A 12,693-nucleotide genomic window follows, 5' to 3' on the forward strand; every position below is an offset into this window, starting at 1 on the left:
GCCACCTCTTAGAAATGACTAGATCCATGATGACTCATACTAATCTACCTAAGACCTTTTGGGGAGATGCAATAAGCACATCCATGTATATTCTTAATAGGGTTCCAACTAAGGCAAAGGATTCTACCTATTATAAACTGTGGACATGTATAAAACTTAATCTATCCAACTTAAAGAAATGAGGGTTGATTATGCATGGCCTAATTCCATATTAGCATAGAAATAAGTTATAAAACAAAACTCTAGTTTACAATTTTATAAAATACCCGCAAGATCAAAGGGATATCAATTTTATCATAAAGATAAGGGGCTCATTGAAAGCAGAGATACTAAGTTCCTAGAAGATTTTATTGCAAAAAAACCTACCTATAATGGATAATGACAATCTACTTATATATGACTTAGACCCACTACCTACAGTGGATATGGATAGTCCTGATCAACATGATGATGTTGAAGTACCCACACACCCAATGTTAAGTGGTCAAAAAAGATATAGAGCTCCTCCATCATACCTTGATGATTTCTATGTCTATATGAGTAATGAGACAAATAACATTATTGACCTAGATGAAATCCATGACCCCTTTGACTTCAATGATGCTGTAAAGTCATAAGAATCTCAAGAATGACTTAATGGCATGAGAAAAAATAAAGTTTGGGATATATGTGATTTGCTATCATATAGGAAATCTATACGTTCTAAATGGGTACTTAAACATCAATTAAAATATGATGGATGAATTGACAAATTCAAAGCTAGGTTAGTAGCAAAGGGCTTGACCCAAAGAAAGGGAGTCGACTATGTCGACACTTATTCCCCAGTTGCAATGTTTATATCCATTTGAATAATTTTGGTAATCGTTGCATATTATGACCTAGAACTTTACCAAATGAATGTAAAAACTACATTCTTGAATGATGAACTAAAAGAAACCTTCTACATGAAGCAACCTGAGGGCTTCATAATTAAAGGTCAAGAAAATAAAGTATACAAATTAAATAAGTCTTTATATGGTTTAAAACAATTTTCAAGACAATAGTACTTAACATTTCATGATTCCATTCTACAGATGAGATATGAAGTAAATAGATTGGAACACTGTGTTTATATCTTGAAGAGCGGGAGTAAATTCACAATACCCTCATTATATATAGACGATATCCTGATAGCTGAAAATGACTTAGACATGATTGATAAAACTAAGTCATGGCTTTCTTCTCTGTTTACGATGAAAGATATAGGAGAAGCGTATTATATATAGCATAGGCATAAAAATTATTAGAGGTAGAAAATAAAAAATGTTGTGCTTGAGCCAAGAGATATATCTTGACTATGTTCTTAAAAGCTTTCAAATGGAAAATTGTAAGTCATTATCTACTTCTGTTGAAAAGGGAGTAAAGTTGCTTAGGAATGATTGTCCAGTAGAAGGACAAGAAAAAGCCTAATGTTCCCTATGCACAAGCTATTGGTAGCTTGGTATATGCAGTAATATGTACAAGACCAAATTTGAGTTATGTCTTAGATATCAAAGTAATCCATGCATAGCTCATTGAAAAGCAGTAAAAATAATTTTAAAGTACATTAAGGGAACAAAGTATTTAAAACTATGCTTTCAAGCAGATAAGATTGAAGTTATAGGATATTCATATGCAAATTTTTCTGGGGATAAGGACGATAGTAAATCCACCTTAAGACATATTTTTCTCTTTAGAGGGGAGACATATTTTTCTTTTTAGAAGGGCAGTTGTTTCTTAGTCTAACAAGAAATGAGGTTATGGAGCTAGGTACACACAAGAAGCAGAATACATTGTATGTAGCACTGCTTGTACTTTCACTGTCTGAATAAAGCGCTTTATAGATAACTTGAAGCTGCAAATAATCGACGGACCCATTCAAATATTTTGTGATAATCAAGCTGCAATAAAATTAATTCAAAGTGAAGCAAATAGCTCCAAAGGAATACATATATATGTTCAATATCACTACATTCAGGATGTAGTTGAGAAAGGTGAAGTAACTGTTAGTTACTTACCCTCATCAAATATGATCGCTAATCCATTAACTAAGGGTCTAAGTGTTGAACTACTATCTAAGCACACTAGTTTAATGAGACTTAAAAATGTCTAAGTCAATCAGTTTTTCATTAGTGACAAATCCGCATTAGCATAAAAATCCTTATGATTGACATTTGTTATGAGAGGCATATCCACGAAAGTGTAAAAAAGATCTTATAACAAAATTTTTTCTTAAAGGTCATATTCAAAAGTGGGAGTATGCACTTGACTAATTATTACGCTCAGCCGTCATGGCCAAGTGGGAGATGTTAACACGTATGGTCATAAGGTCTAGCGTGACTGTGCCAAGGCTAGAAGGCTAACAATTGTGGAAGGAATCATCTGCATATCATATCCAACGTTCACATGAACCAACGTCCATATGAACATTGGATGGATATCCCTAAGATCAGGAAAGACCCTTTCTCTGAGATCCGTTGAGAAATATAACGGATAGCTTTTCTTCTTCATTGAGAAGAAGAACACAACAAATATATATATATATATATATATATATATATATATATATATATACATATATATAGAATTTCATATGTAAACACAGAGCTCTTCTTCTCTCTCTCAAAAAGGTAAGAAAAATCCAGGCTCTGTGATCACCAGCCTCATGGCATCTGTTCTCTAATATCGGGTTGGTCTCGCGCTCCATCAATTTTTGCTAACACCAATAGGCGCTACAAGGTTGTGGAGCCACTTGGTTTTTGCTTAATTCAATGGGGATGACGAGCCCTTACCCATTTTTTTAAATCGTTAGTAGTTTTTTAATGCGTTAAGTAAGAATGAAAGCCTAGACCTTAGCAGGGGCACATGTGGTGCTACCATCACGACCCCAACCCCAACCCCAACCCCATATTCGTTGTGGAGCCACTTGTGGGTCAGCATAAGGGTGCATCCTAAAAAATATTCCCACACATACCCAATCTTTTCTCACCCCTACACAACTAAAAATTTTCAAAAAAATAAAATTTAACATTTCTAAAACAAATGCTTTGATGTGGGTAACACCTTTTAAAAGGAAAACCCTAACGAGTTTTACAACTAGGGAAGGGAAAAGGGACCAGGAAACTGACAGGAGTTTTGAATCCAAAAGTCCAACGTTCAAGGGTGATTCAAGGTTAGATGAAACTAGGGCCATCCTACAGCCTAGAGAATGGGAAGATGGTCGCGGCTCCAAAACGAAAGGTAGAAGTCTTTACCTCGTCATGGGACAACTCAATGTCCAAGGGACAAGAGTGATGTTGGGGGAGATTTTTGAACACTCAAAAGTTAGGAGCTTTCCTACCAAATTTGATGGAAGTGTTCTAAGCCCCTACAAGATGTCAAAATTTCATGGTGACTTCCTTTTTTAGCGTGATTATAAATGGTTCGAAATGCTCAAATTTACTGCTCAGATTTGCAGCAAGAATCTCTTGATTTCAACATCTCATACCTTCCTCGATATTAACCCAAATGAGGTGAGACTTGGAACGTTTGGTTTGCCTTTGAGTCTACTATCAATATGCCAAGTTTCAGGGATGAAGCACTTGTCAATTGGAAGTGCATTCATTAACTGTCTCGTAGGCTTAACCGATGGAGTCGCGGATAACCAATTTTCTCAAATTTCTCACAACTCAATCTAATCAAAACCAGTTGGTTTTGGACATATTCAAGGGCTTGTTTGGGTGCATGGATTTTAGAGGGAGAGAAATGGCCAAAAAAAAAAAAAAAATCAGAGAGAGAAATATCTCGTTTTTTAGATAGAGAAATTATCTCGAATTTTGAGTTTTAGAGAGAAACTATTTTGAATTTTGAATTTTAGAAAGAGAAAATATATTAAAATGTTTGAAATATAAATCATATCAAATTTTCGAGAGAAACAATCTAAAAATATTAGAGATAGATACTATCTCAAAAATTTTGGAGAGAGAAACTATCGTAAAATTTATGTTTTGGAGAGAGAAAGTATATTAAAATTTTAAAGAGATAAACTATGTCAAATTTTAAATAGAGAAAGTACTTGAAATTTTTAGAGTGAAAAACTATCTCAAAAAATTTTATAGGAAGAAACCATCTCCAAATTTAAGTTTTAGAGAGAGAAAATATCTCAAATTTTAATATTTAGAGAGAGAAAGTATATCAAAGTTTAAAGAGACACTGTATAAAATTTTAAAGAGAGAAACTTTTTCAAAATTTTAGAGAGAGAAACTATCTCAAACATGAAGTTTTAGAGAGAGAAAGTACATAAATTTTTTTAGTAAAAACACAATCGCAATAGAGAGAAATTATCTCAAATGTTAGCTTTTAGAAAGACAAAGTATCTTAAAATTTGAGAGAAAAACTATATCATATTTTGGAGAGATAAACTATTTAAAAATGTTTAGAGAGAGAAACTATCTCAAAATTATTGAAGAGGGGAACTATCTCAAGTTTTATGTTTTAGAGAGCGTATCTTAAAATTTTAGAAAGAAAAACTATATTAAATTTTAGAGAGAATAAATCACCTAAAAATTTTAGAGAGAATAAGTCACCTAAAAATTTTAGAGAGAATAAATCACCTAAAAATTTAGAGAGAGAAATTCTCAAAATTTTAGATAGCCAATTTCAAATTTTAAAATTTGGATAGAAAGTATATTAAATTTTAGAGAGGGAAACTTTCTCAAAATTTTTGTAGATACACTATCCCAAATTTTGAGTTTTAGAAAGAGAAAGTATATAAAAATTTTAGAGAGAGAAATTGTATCAAGTTTTGTCACCAAACAATGGACATGGAAGTGATTGTAAGGAATCTATGAATTTTGTATAGTTTATCCAAACAAGATATTTGAGGAATCTATCATAAAAATCGTTCATATTGAAAATCAAAAGATTTTTTTGGATTTCAAATATCTAGGATTCTTGATTTCCTCTTATCCAAACGAGCCCAAAAAGAATTCAGTTATAATCAATATATATCCATCTGAGCATCCTAAGGGGCATTGGAATTAGGATTTTATGATTTTGAATTGCAAATTGTATAAGGGAAAGGTTTCTATACTTCCCCTACAACATATAAGTTGTATCCTCCTCGTATCATCCAGGCGCCCAATTTTGATCAAGAGAGCTACCCACCATTTGATCTTAGATCCGACATCTCAAAGTATTTTATTTTTAGTTTTTTTTATATACAAATTTGGTATGTGTCATGGGTGCACTTATAAAAAATATTAAAAATAATATTTTGATAAAATATAATAACTAAAATACCTTTTGAATCTTTCAGGGGTGGTATTTTGGTCATTTTATTTTATTGAATCTTGCTTTTTATAGTTTTCTAGTACGAGTTTAATAGAGGAATGGACGCCCAAAATTTGGTGTCAAAATAGTTTATAGAAAAAAAATTAAAAATAAAATAATGTAAAGATATGACATTGTGATTGGGGCAATCTTACCCCTCCATTCAGAATAGACGGTTGGATAAGGGGGAAGATAGAACTTCTATGTTGTAGGGAAAGTATAGAAAGCTTGCCCATATACAAATAGGATAAAGTCTTCTTAAAAAAAAATAAAAATAAAAAATCTTAGCTTCAAAATAGCATGAAGCGTGGAGCATACTTGAAGCAAAGGTAGAGTGCGGCTTTGGTTACATGTTTTCGAGAGAGAGGAAGGAAGCAATGGGGGGACTCCAAGGACATATATTTGAGAAAGAAAGGAGAGAGAAGGAACTAGAGTTAGAGTAGGAACAGGGAGAGCGCTCGTCTGAGTCCTTTTTTCGTAGATCAGTGGGGAAACAATCTCCTACCCATTGTACGAAAAAAACTCAAGACGTCATGTTCTAGTACCCATTGCCTTCACTACCTATAAGTATTCCCCACTCTCTTGACTACCTATGCAGTTAGGCCATTCTTAATGACCTCACTCAAGCAGAGGTCTTACTTATTTTAAGAGGGCAAATCAGGTTGACTTCCAAGATCTTATATGTTAGATGTTCAAATTTTAGGCCCATTTTTTTTTTTTTTGAATTGTCTACAAAAATGCCATTTATCTTTTGTATATGGAGGTTACAAGCATTCATGTCTCTTAAATTTTAAAATGGGTGGTTTTAAGAGTGCCATTGAATATACACAAATTCAAGGAGTGGAATTTAAGAGACATTTTTTTCTATTAGATGATTTCTATTCAATTTTAAGACACAAATTAGATGATTTCGATTCAATTTTAAGACATTAATTTTTTTTAAGGCCTTAAAGAGTGAAACTAAGCAATATTTTTGATTAAGGCTAATTTGTGTTGAAAAAGGTTATATCCCAAAATTTTGGATCCTAAAACTAGTGTAGGTGGGGTTTTATCTGAGGGAGCAAATGGACAGTTTATCCCCGAGGGAGTAGAACAGGTTTTGTGTTAAAACCGCTCTCGGGCATTCGATTAAATGGACGGCGGACAAGTTTTCTTACTACTTTTCCTTTCGCCATGCGGCTATAAGCTAGCATGCTGTTTCAAACCATAATGATCAACATGGTTAACAGGGAGAAATACTCTATTTCCACCTCTTACAAAGCCAGCTCTGTTGTCTTTGTTCTGTTTAACTGTTCATAGGGTTTTAGCATGGTTTGTGTTGGTTCCAAAACCCTAAAATTCAGAAAAACTAAATCCCAAAGCACAGAGGAGATGAAAGAGCGGAGGAATGAGCGAAAGGAGAGGAAGAATGTGAGGAATCATTGGAAAGAGGGTTTCTCTAAAGTGAAAGAAAACCCTGCTTCATTACCTTCTGGAAAGTCTTCTCTGAGGTGACTTCTTTCTTACAGTGATATTACTTGCTACAATTATTTGGAGTTTTCGATACGACGACGCGGTGTTATTTTTTTTGGTTAACTGAAGTATATATGGAGAGTGTGTCAATTTCAAATTAGAATTTTTCTTTTATTTTTTGCATTCTTTTTGGATTAAATGAAGTGAAGTTGATTCTAATAGTGGAATTATTCAATTGCTCAGTTTCTTGGAAGGTTTTCTATCGTTTTTTTTTTTTTTTGAGAATGTTAACCTAAGGTTTTCTATCATTTTCGAAGGATGTTCCGGTCAATTTCCTTTCTTTTTGGATTTTTGGGTCTCATTACTGGTTTACTGTGTCTTGAACCACCTGAAACCTAGCGTTCATAGGAAGAGCTCCTTGGCATTAGTCTATGATGCCAAAACGCACTATTTTAATATTCGTTGAAGACCATTTCATGTCCTCATATATGTGAATTTTCTTTTTTAAATAAAGTTTACAAATTTAAAGCGAGGGTGCCTTATTTCCAAATCCTGATATAATCTCTAGTTAATCTCTTAAGAAGATGACATAGAAAAACGAAATTGTTGTCACATGGTGCCTGTCTGTGCATGGTATAGGCAGTGGACCAGGGTATTAATAACATTCGAGGTTGTTTTCAAATGTACGGGAATGGGAATTGGTCTTTCTGAACATTATTGTCATACTGACTCTGTTCATCTATCTATCTTCTTGGCACTTGCCCTATGACCTTCAGCCCCCCCCCCCCCCCCCCCCCCCCCCCTCCCTCCACCTTGAAGATCAAAACATGTCTTTGGAGGTACAAGGATATAAGGATTTGGTGGAGTGCTAGTTGTCAAAGAGCCAAGCTGAAATTGGGTGGGCATACAACTCTCCAAGAAGCTATAGGCACTTAACATTAACCAATGGAATAAAGAGGTTGTTGATCACTTGGGGGATAAAAAGGAGTAGCTATTAACCTATCACGTGATCTTGTAGACTAAGGTAACAAGGAGGAAGGGGGGATCTTGTCTGGGGAGGAGAGGATCTATAGGGTCATGATTAAGGAGGAATTCACTATAATCCTCACGCATGAGTAGGCCCGTTGGAGGCAGTTGTCTAGGGTGAGATGGCGTGGAGAAAGCGAATGGAGCACTAAATTATTCCACTGATTTGCTTGAGAGAAGGGGGTGCCGTGCTGTTCTTTTGATTGAGGTGGATGGTGTCACAAATGAGGACCCAGAGTGTTGGAAAATTCAGTGTCGGGGTTCTTCCAAATGCTTTATACAACAGAGACTGGAGGGGACCTATTCTAGATGGTTATGGATGATTGATTTTGATTGTTTACCAGAATGGGTAGCAGCTGATATCGATGCTCCATTTAAGGATGACGAGATCTGTGATGCTGCACTTGGGTAGGAATGTGTCCCAGGGCCTGCTGGGTTCACAACTTTATTTTATTTTATTTTTTATTTTTAAAAGACTTTTGGGGACAGCTCAAGAATTTATCTTTGATATGTTCATTGAGTCCTTTGATAGAGGAACTATCACAAGGGAATGGAGCTACTTTCTTAATCTTAATCCCAAACTTCTAAATGCTAGGGACACAAAATGACTGTAGACCCATTAGTGTGGTGGGAAGTTGTATGTAATTATTGCTATGGTTCTCGCTTCTTGGCTTTAAGGGGTGCTAGACTTTGTTATTTCACCTCCCCAAGTGGCTTTCATTCAAGGTAAGCAAATACTTGATAGTGCTTTGATGCTCATGAGTGCATTGATTCTTAGCATTGGCAAGGTGTCTCAGTCGACGTGTTGAAGGCATATGGAGAAGGTCTATGATCATGTAGATTTGACCTTCTTGGACTATGCAATGGGGATAATGGGTTTGGCTATAGTTGGAGGAGATGGATCAGAGGTTGTTGTAAGTGTTTGGTTCTTGTTGATTAATAATTAGGCCTTAAAGGGATTCTTCCCTGCCTTGGGAGGCTTGAGGCAAGGGAATTCACTTTCACCATTTCTGTTTATATGGGTGTCTGCGATCCTCGATCGTGTTATTTCTTGTGCATCTGTCCATGTGTATCTTACTTTCAATTACCCTATGACACCCTCATTTTTTGTGATATGAGAAGTGAGCAGATTGACAACTTGTGGTTCATTTTAGGGGGTTATCTGGCAGTCACTAAAATTAACTTATATAAAAGCTCATTGGCGATGTTCGTGTGGAAAGGGAAGTTTTTGAGGCATTGGTCATTAGATTGATAGTGAGGTATCCTCACCTCCAAGCTCCTACTTGGGCCATCCTCTATGCATTGGCAAGCCAATGAAGAGACTGTGGGATGTTATCCTTGCGAATGCAGAAGAGTAATTTCGTTGTATTTTGGAACCAGCATAACTATATTTAAGGGAACTGTAGCGAACATGCTTAATGTGCCTCTTACATATGCTTGCTAGTGTGCTAATTATTGATTGGAATGATTTCAAGGCGACTTTCTCTGAAATGCTTCTAGTGAGGGCAAATTTCATTTGGTAAAATAGGAAGAGGTTTGTTAGCCCGATTATGAGAAAGGCTTTGGAAGGAAAATAATAACTATTAATAAATCATTGTTAGGCACAGATGAAAAGTTTCCATTGTTGGATAAATGGTTGTGGGGGATTGGAGAAGAACTGGGTATGTGGAAATATGTGGTTGAAACAAAGTATATGGCTTCTCAATTGGGCTGGGGGTTGAGAACACTTAAGACATACTCTAGGATGTCTGGTGTGTGGAAAGCTATCTAGGGTGTTGAAAGGGATTTTACCCTGTTTATACATGGTTGGTGATGGATCACCAATTAGTTTTTGGCATTTCATTCGGTATAGGCCCATGAGGACCACATTCCCTTCAGTCTTTTGGATTGCTGCTGATCTTGAGGTTAATGTTAAGGACTGCTTTGGGAGGATCGCAGGTGGTATGCTGGTATCCCCACTTTAGAAGAGACCACAAGGATGCTAAGTTGGGTGATTTCTTGGCCACCATGAGAGTGTTGGAAGAGATATACATTCTATTGCATGGCTTGAATTGGAGGATAAGGAATTTGGATAGCTATTGATCATTCACAGCGAGATCTTATCATAAAGTTATCTGGGGTGATTATAGATTGGTGCGGAGTATTCCGGCCCCACCCTGGGCATGCTGATGCCATAAAATTATCATGTACCAGGAGATTACTAAAGTGTGGATCACTTGTTGGTACAATTCTGTATTCATAGTTATCAAATGCAGCCATATATCGTATTATGTGGCCAAATCAAAGTGGTAGGGCCCTTGCCCTCATGCATAGAGATGGCTATGCAGGCTGGCATGACTAGGCTGCACATGCGGGTGTATTATACGGTGTGATGTGCCTGCGCATGTGACTCTTGCTTGTGGGTGAAATAATTATCACAAAGCATGGGCATTGTTGTAATTTTCACCCCAAAGTAGAGGGAAATGGGTATTGGGAGGTTATATAACACCCTTTGTTTGCTTCCTTATCAATAGATCTAATTGTCTTTATTCCAAAGTTTCCCTCATGTTTGGGCTAACAACCACTTATCATTTTATCTAAGGAAATCTATGACCCTCACAATAAGCATTTCAAATAAAGTACCATGGAACCATTCCAATCATAATTAGCCTCATTACCAGACATCTGTAAGAAGGACATAAAGTACAACATTGTGGAAAGATGTGGTAAAAGCAAAGTATGGGGCTTCTCGACTAGGCTAGGTGTCTAGTACTCCTAAATGATACTCCAGGATGTTAGGTGTGTAGAAGGTTATCTTGGGTATGGAAAGGGATTTTAGCCTGTTTATGCGATAAGGGATTGGTGATGCATTGCTTATTAGTTTTTGTCATTTCACTTATTTTGGTAATGGCCCTTGAGCATCCCACTCCCTCCCGTCTGAATGATCTGCTGATCTTGAGGTAAGTGTTGAGTGACTGCTTTGGGAGGATAGCAAGTAGAGTATGTTGGTATCCCCATTTTGGGAGAGACCATAAGGATGATGAGTTGGATGATTTCGTGGCCCCTTCGAGAGAGTTCGAAGAGATATACATTCGATTGCTGACTTGTAGGGGTACCATTGTTGTGGAGTATTCCAATCCCGAACACTCCTTTTGGATGGGTGACTTGTAGGAGTACCATTGTTATTATGGATCAGTTTTAGAGGATGGGCATGGTGATGTCATCCATATATGTATAATGTGCCAAGAGGATACTGAGAGTGTGGATCACTTGTTGCTACACTGCCCTATTCATAATTATTAAATGTGGGTGGGGCATCAAAGTGGTGGAGCTGTTACTGGCATTGCATCTAGATGCCTATGCAGGCTATCATGACACGCCCACGTGTGGGGTGGATCACACAATGTGATGTGCCTGCATATGTGCCTCTTGCTTGTGGGAAAAAATAATTATTGCAAGTAATCAAGGGTTTCAGTGGCAAGGAGATTTAAAAGCTTGGGATTTGAAATTTATCAAGTTACTTAGTTGCTAGATGCTGATTTAATTTTTAAGTGCTTGATTGTTATAATACATATTCTTTTGTATTTTATTTAATTTCATGAATGGGTTTGATAGGTTGCTTTACATGTTAATTGAGACAAAATGTCTTTGTTACTCTTTATCCAGCTATCAACAGCCTAGACAATGGATATATTGTTGTCTTTATAATTTTTTTGTTTTTTTTTCTTCATGTTAAATTTATTGACTACATTGAAAAGGGATGTGCCCACATTGGGGCACATAGCACATTGGACCCCCTAGCGCATTGAGTTCACATCCTGCATTTGATGGAGCTGGCCTTATTGTGCTTGTACTATTTAGGCCTACATCATGGGTTTCTTTGGTTTAAGCTGGGAAAAGTCGGTCTTTGTCTTGTGCTTGTTGTCTGGGTGGGTTTTGGGCCATTTCAGAGAGGAGACATTGTTACAGCAGATTTATCTTTTCGGTCTTAAGAAGTATATGGTTAGAGCATGATATTCGAGTCTTTTGGGCTACTCACACTAGGTGGAAGGCCTTAGAGACATGGTCTGGAACCTGGAGAATATATGGGCTATGATTAGAACCGAGTTGAGAGGTATAAGGCTTGTGAATATCTTCAGAGAGTTGAAGCTGGTGGCTCTTAACACTACTACCACCAACCTTCGCCCACCTAGATGGTTGCCTGCAAGATTTGGACGTGTTAAGCTAACATTCAAAGGAAGTCTGCAAGGTAATGTGGGCCTGGTGCCTATGTTATGGAAGTTCGTGGGCTAACCCTGGTCTGGGAGGTATCCTTAGCAATGCTTAGGGATTCTCATTACTGTTTTATTCATGACTGATCTATTCATGTAATTCCTCATTCGTCGAGGCTAAAACTCATGTGCCTCAAGCTTTCTTTACCATTATGAGATGATCTGCTGATTGTAGAAGGCAATTGCCTCAACGTTATCACATAGGCTCCTAAGGGGGCGGCCTTTCCATTGGGAGTTATTGGATTTATTTGAGGGGCTTCTCGCTCTGTGTGGTGATAGATGTTTTCTTTCTTTATCATGTCTGGAGCTATGCTAATATGGAGGCAGATACATTGGTGAATATTGAGTTGGGACATAATGTAATATTGGTAGAGGGCCTCTCAACTCTCGGAGCTTCCATCTTGACATCTTTGGACCACATTTATTCTTTCTTTCCTTCTCTCTCTCTCTCTCTCTCTCTCTCACTCTCTTTTCTAAATTGACTTATCAAAAGAAAATGTGACGTTATTTTTAATCTTCTAGAGGCCCTACATTGATTTACTTCACAGTCTACATTTCTTTTTGGTTTTATTTCCCCTTTTTCATGCACGTTGGAATGAAAGGTATTAGAGGGAAATATATGTAGGCTACAGCAAGC

General features: G+C 36.7%; 1 protein-coding gene across 6 annotated transcripts in view; it reads left to right on the top strand.

The window, feature by feature from the left end:
• The first annotated feature begins 6,539 nt into the window (after positions 1-6,539).
• The window catches only part of PUM23 (pumilio 23), a 32,046-nt gene continuing 25,892 nt past the window's right edge, over positions 6,540-12,693 (top strand). For all 6 annotated transcript variants that reach the window (XR_016046758.1, XR_016046759.1, XR_016046761.1 and 3 more), the window contains exon 1: positions 6,540-6,818. Coding sequence is in view for 1 of the 6 variants with exons in the window: in XM_006828520.4 (XP_006828583.2) it covers positions 6,637-6,818 (182 nt within the window). In the remaining 5 variants the exon portion in view is untranslated. The remainder of the gene's footprint in view (positions 6,819-12,693) is intronic.

Source organism: Amborella trichopoda, chromosome 13 (assembly GCF_054954075.1).
Source record: "Amborella trichopoda isolate Santa Cruz 75 chromosome 13, AtrichopodaSantaCruz75HAP2 v2.0, whole genome shotgun sequence".
NCBI classification, from domain to species: Eukaryota; Viridiplantae; Streptophyta; class Magnoliopsida; order Amborellales; family Amborellaceae; genus Amborella; species Amborella trichopoda.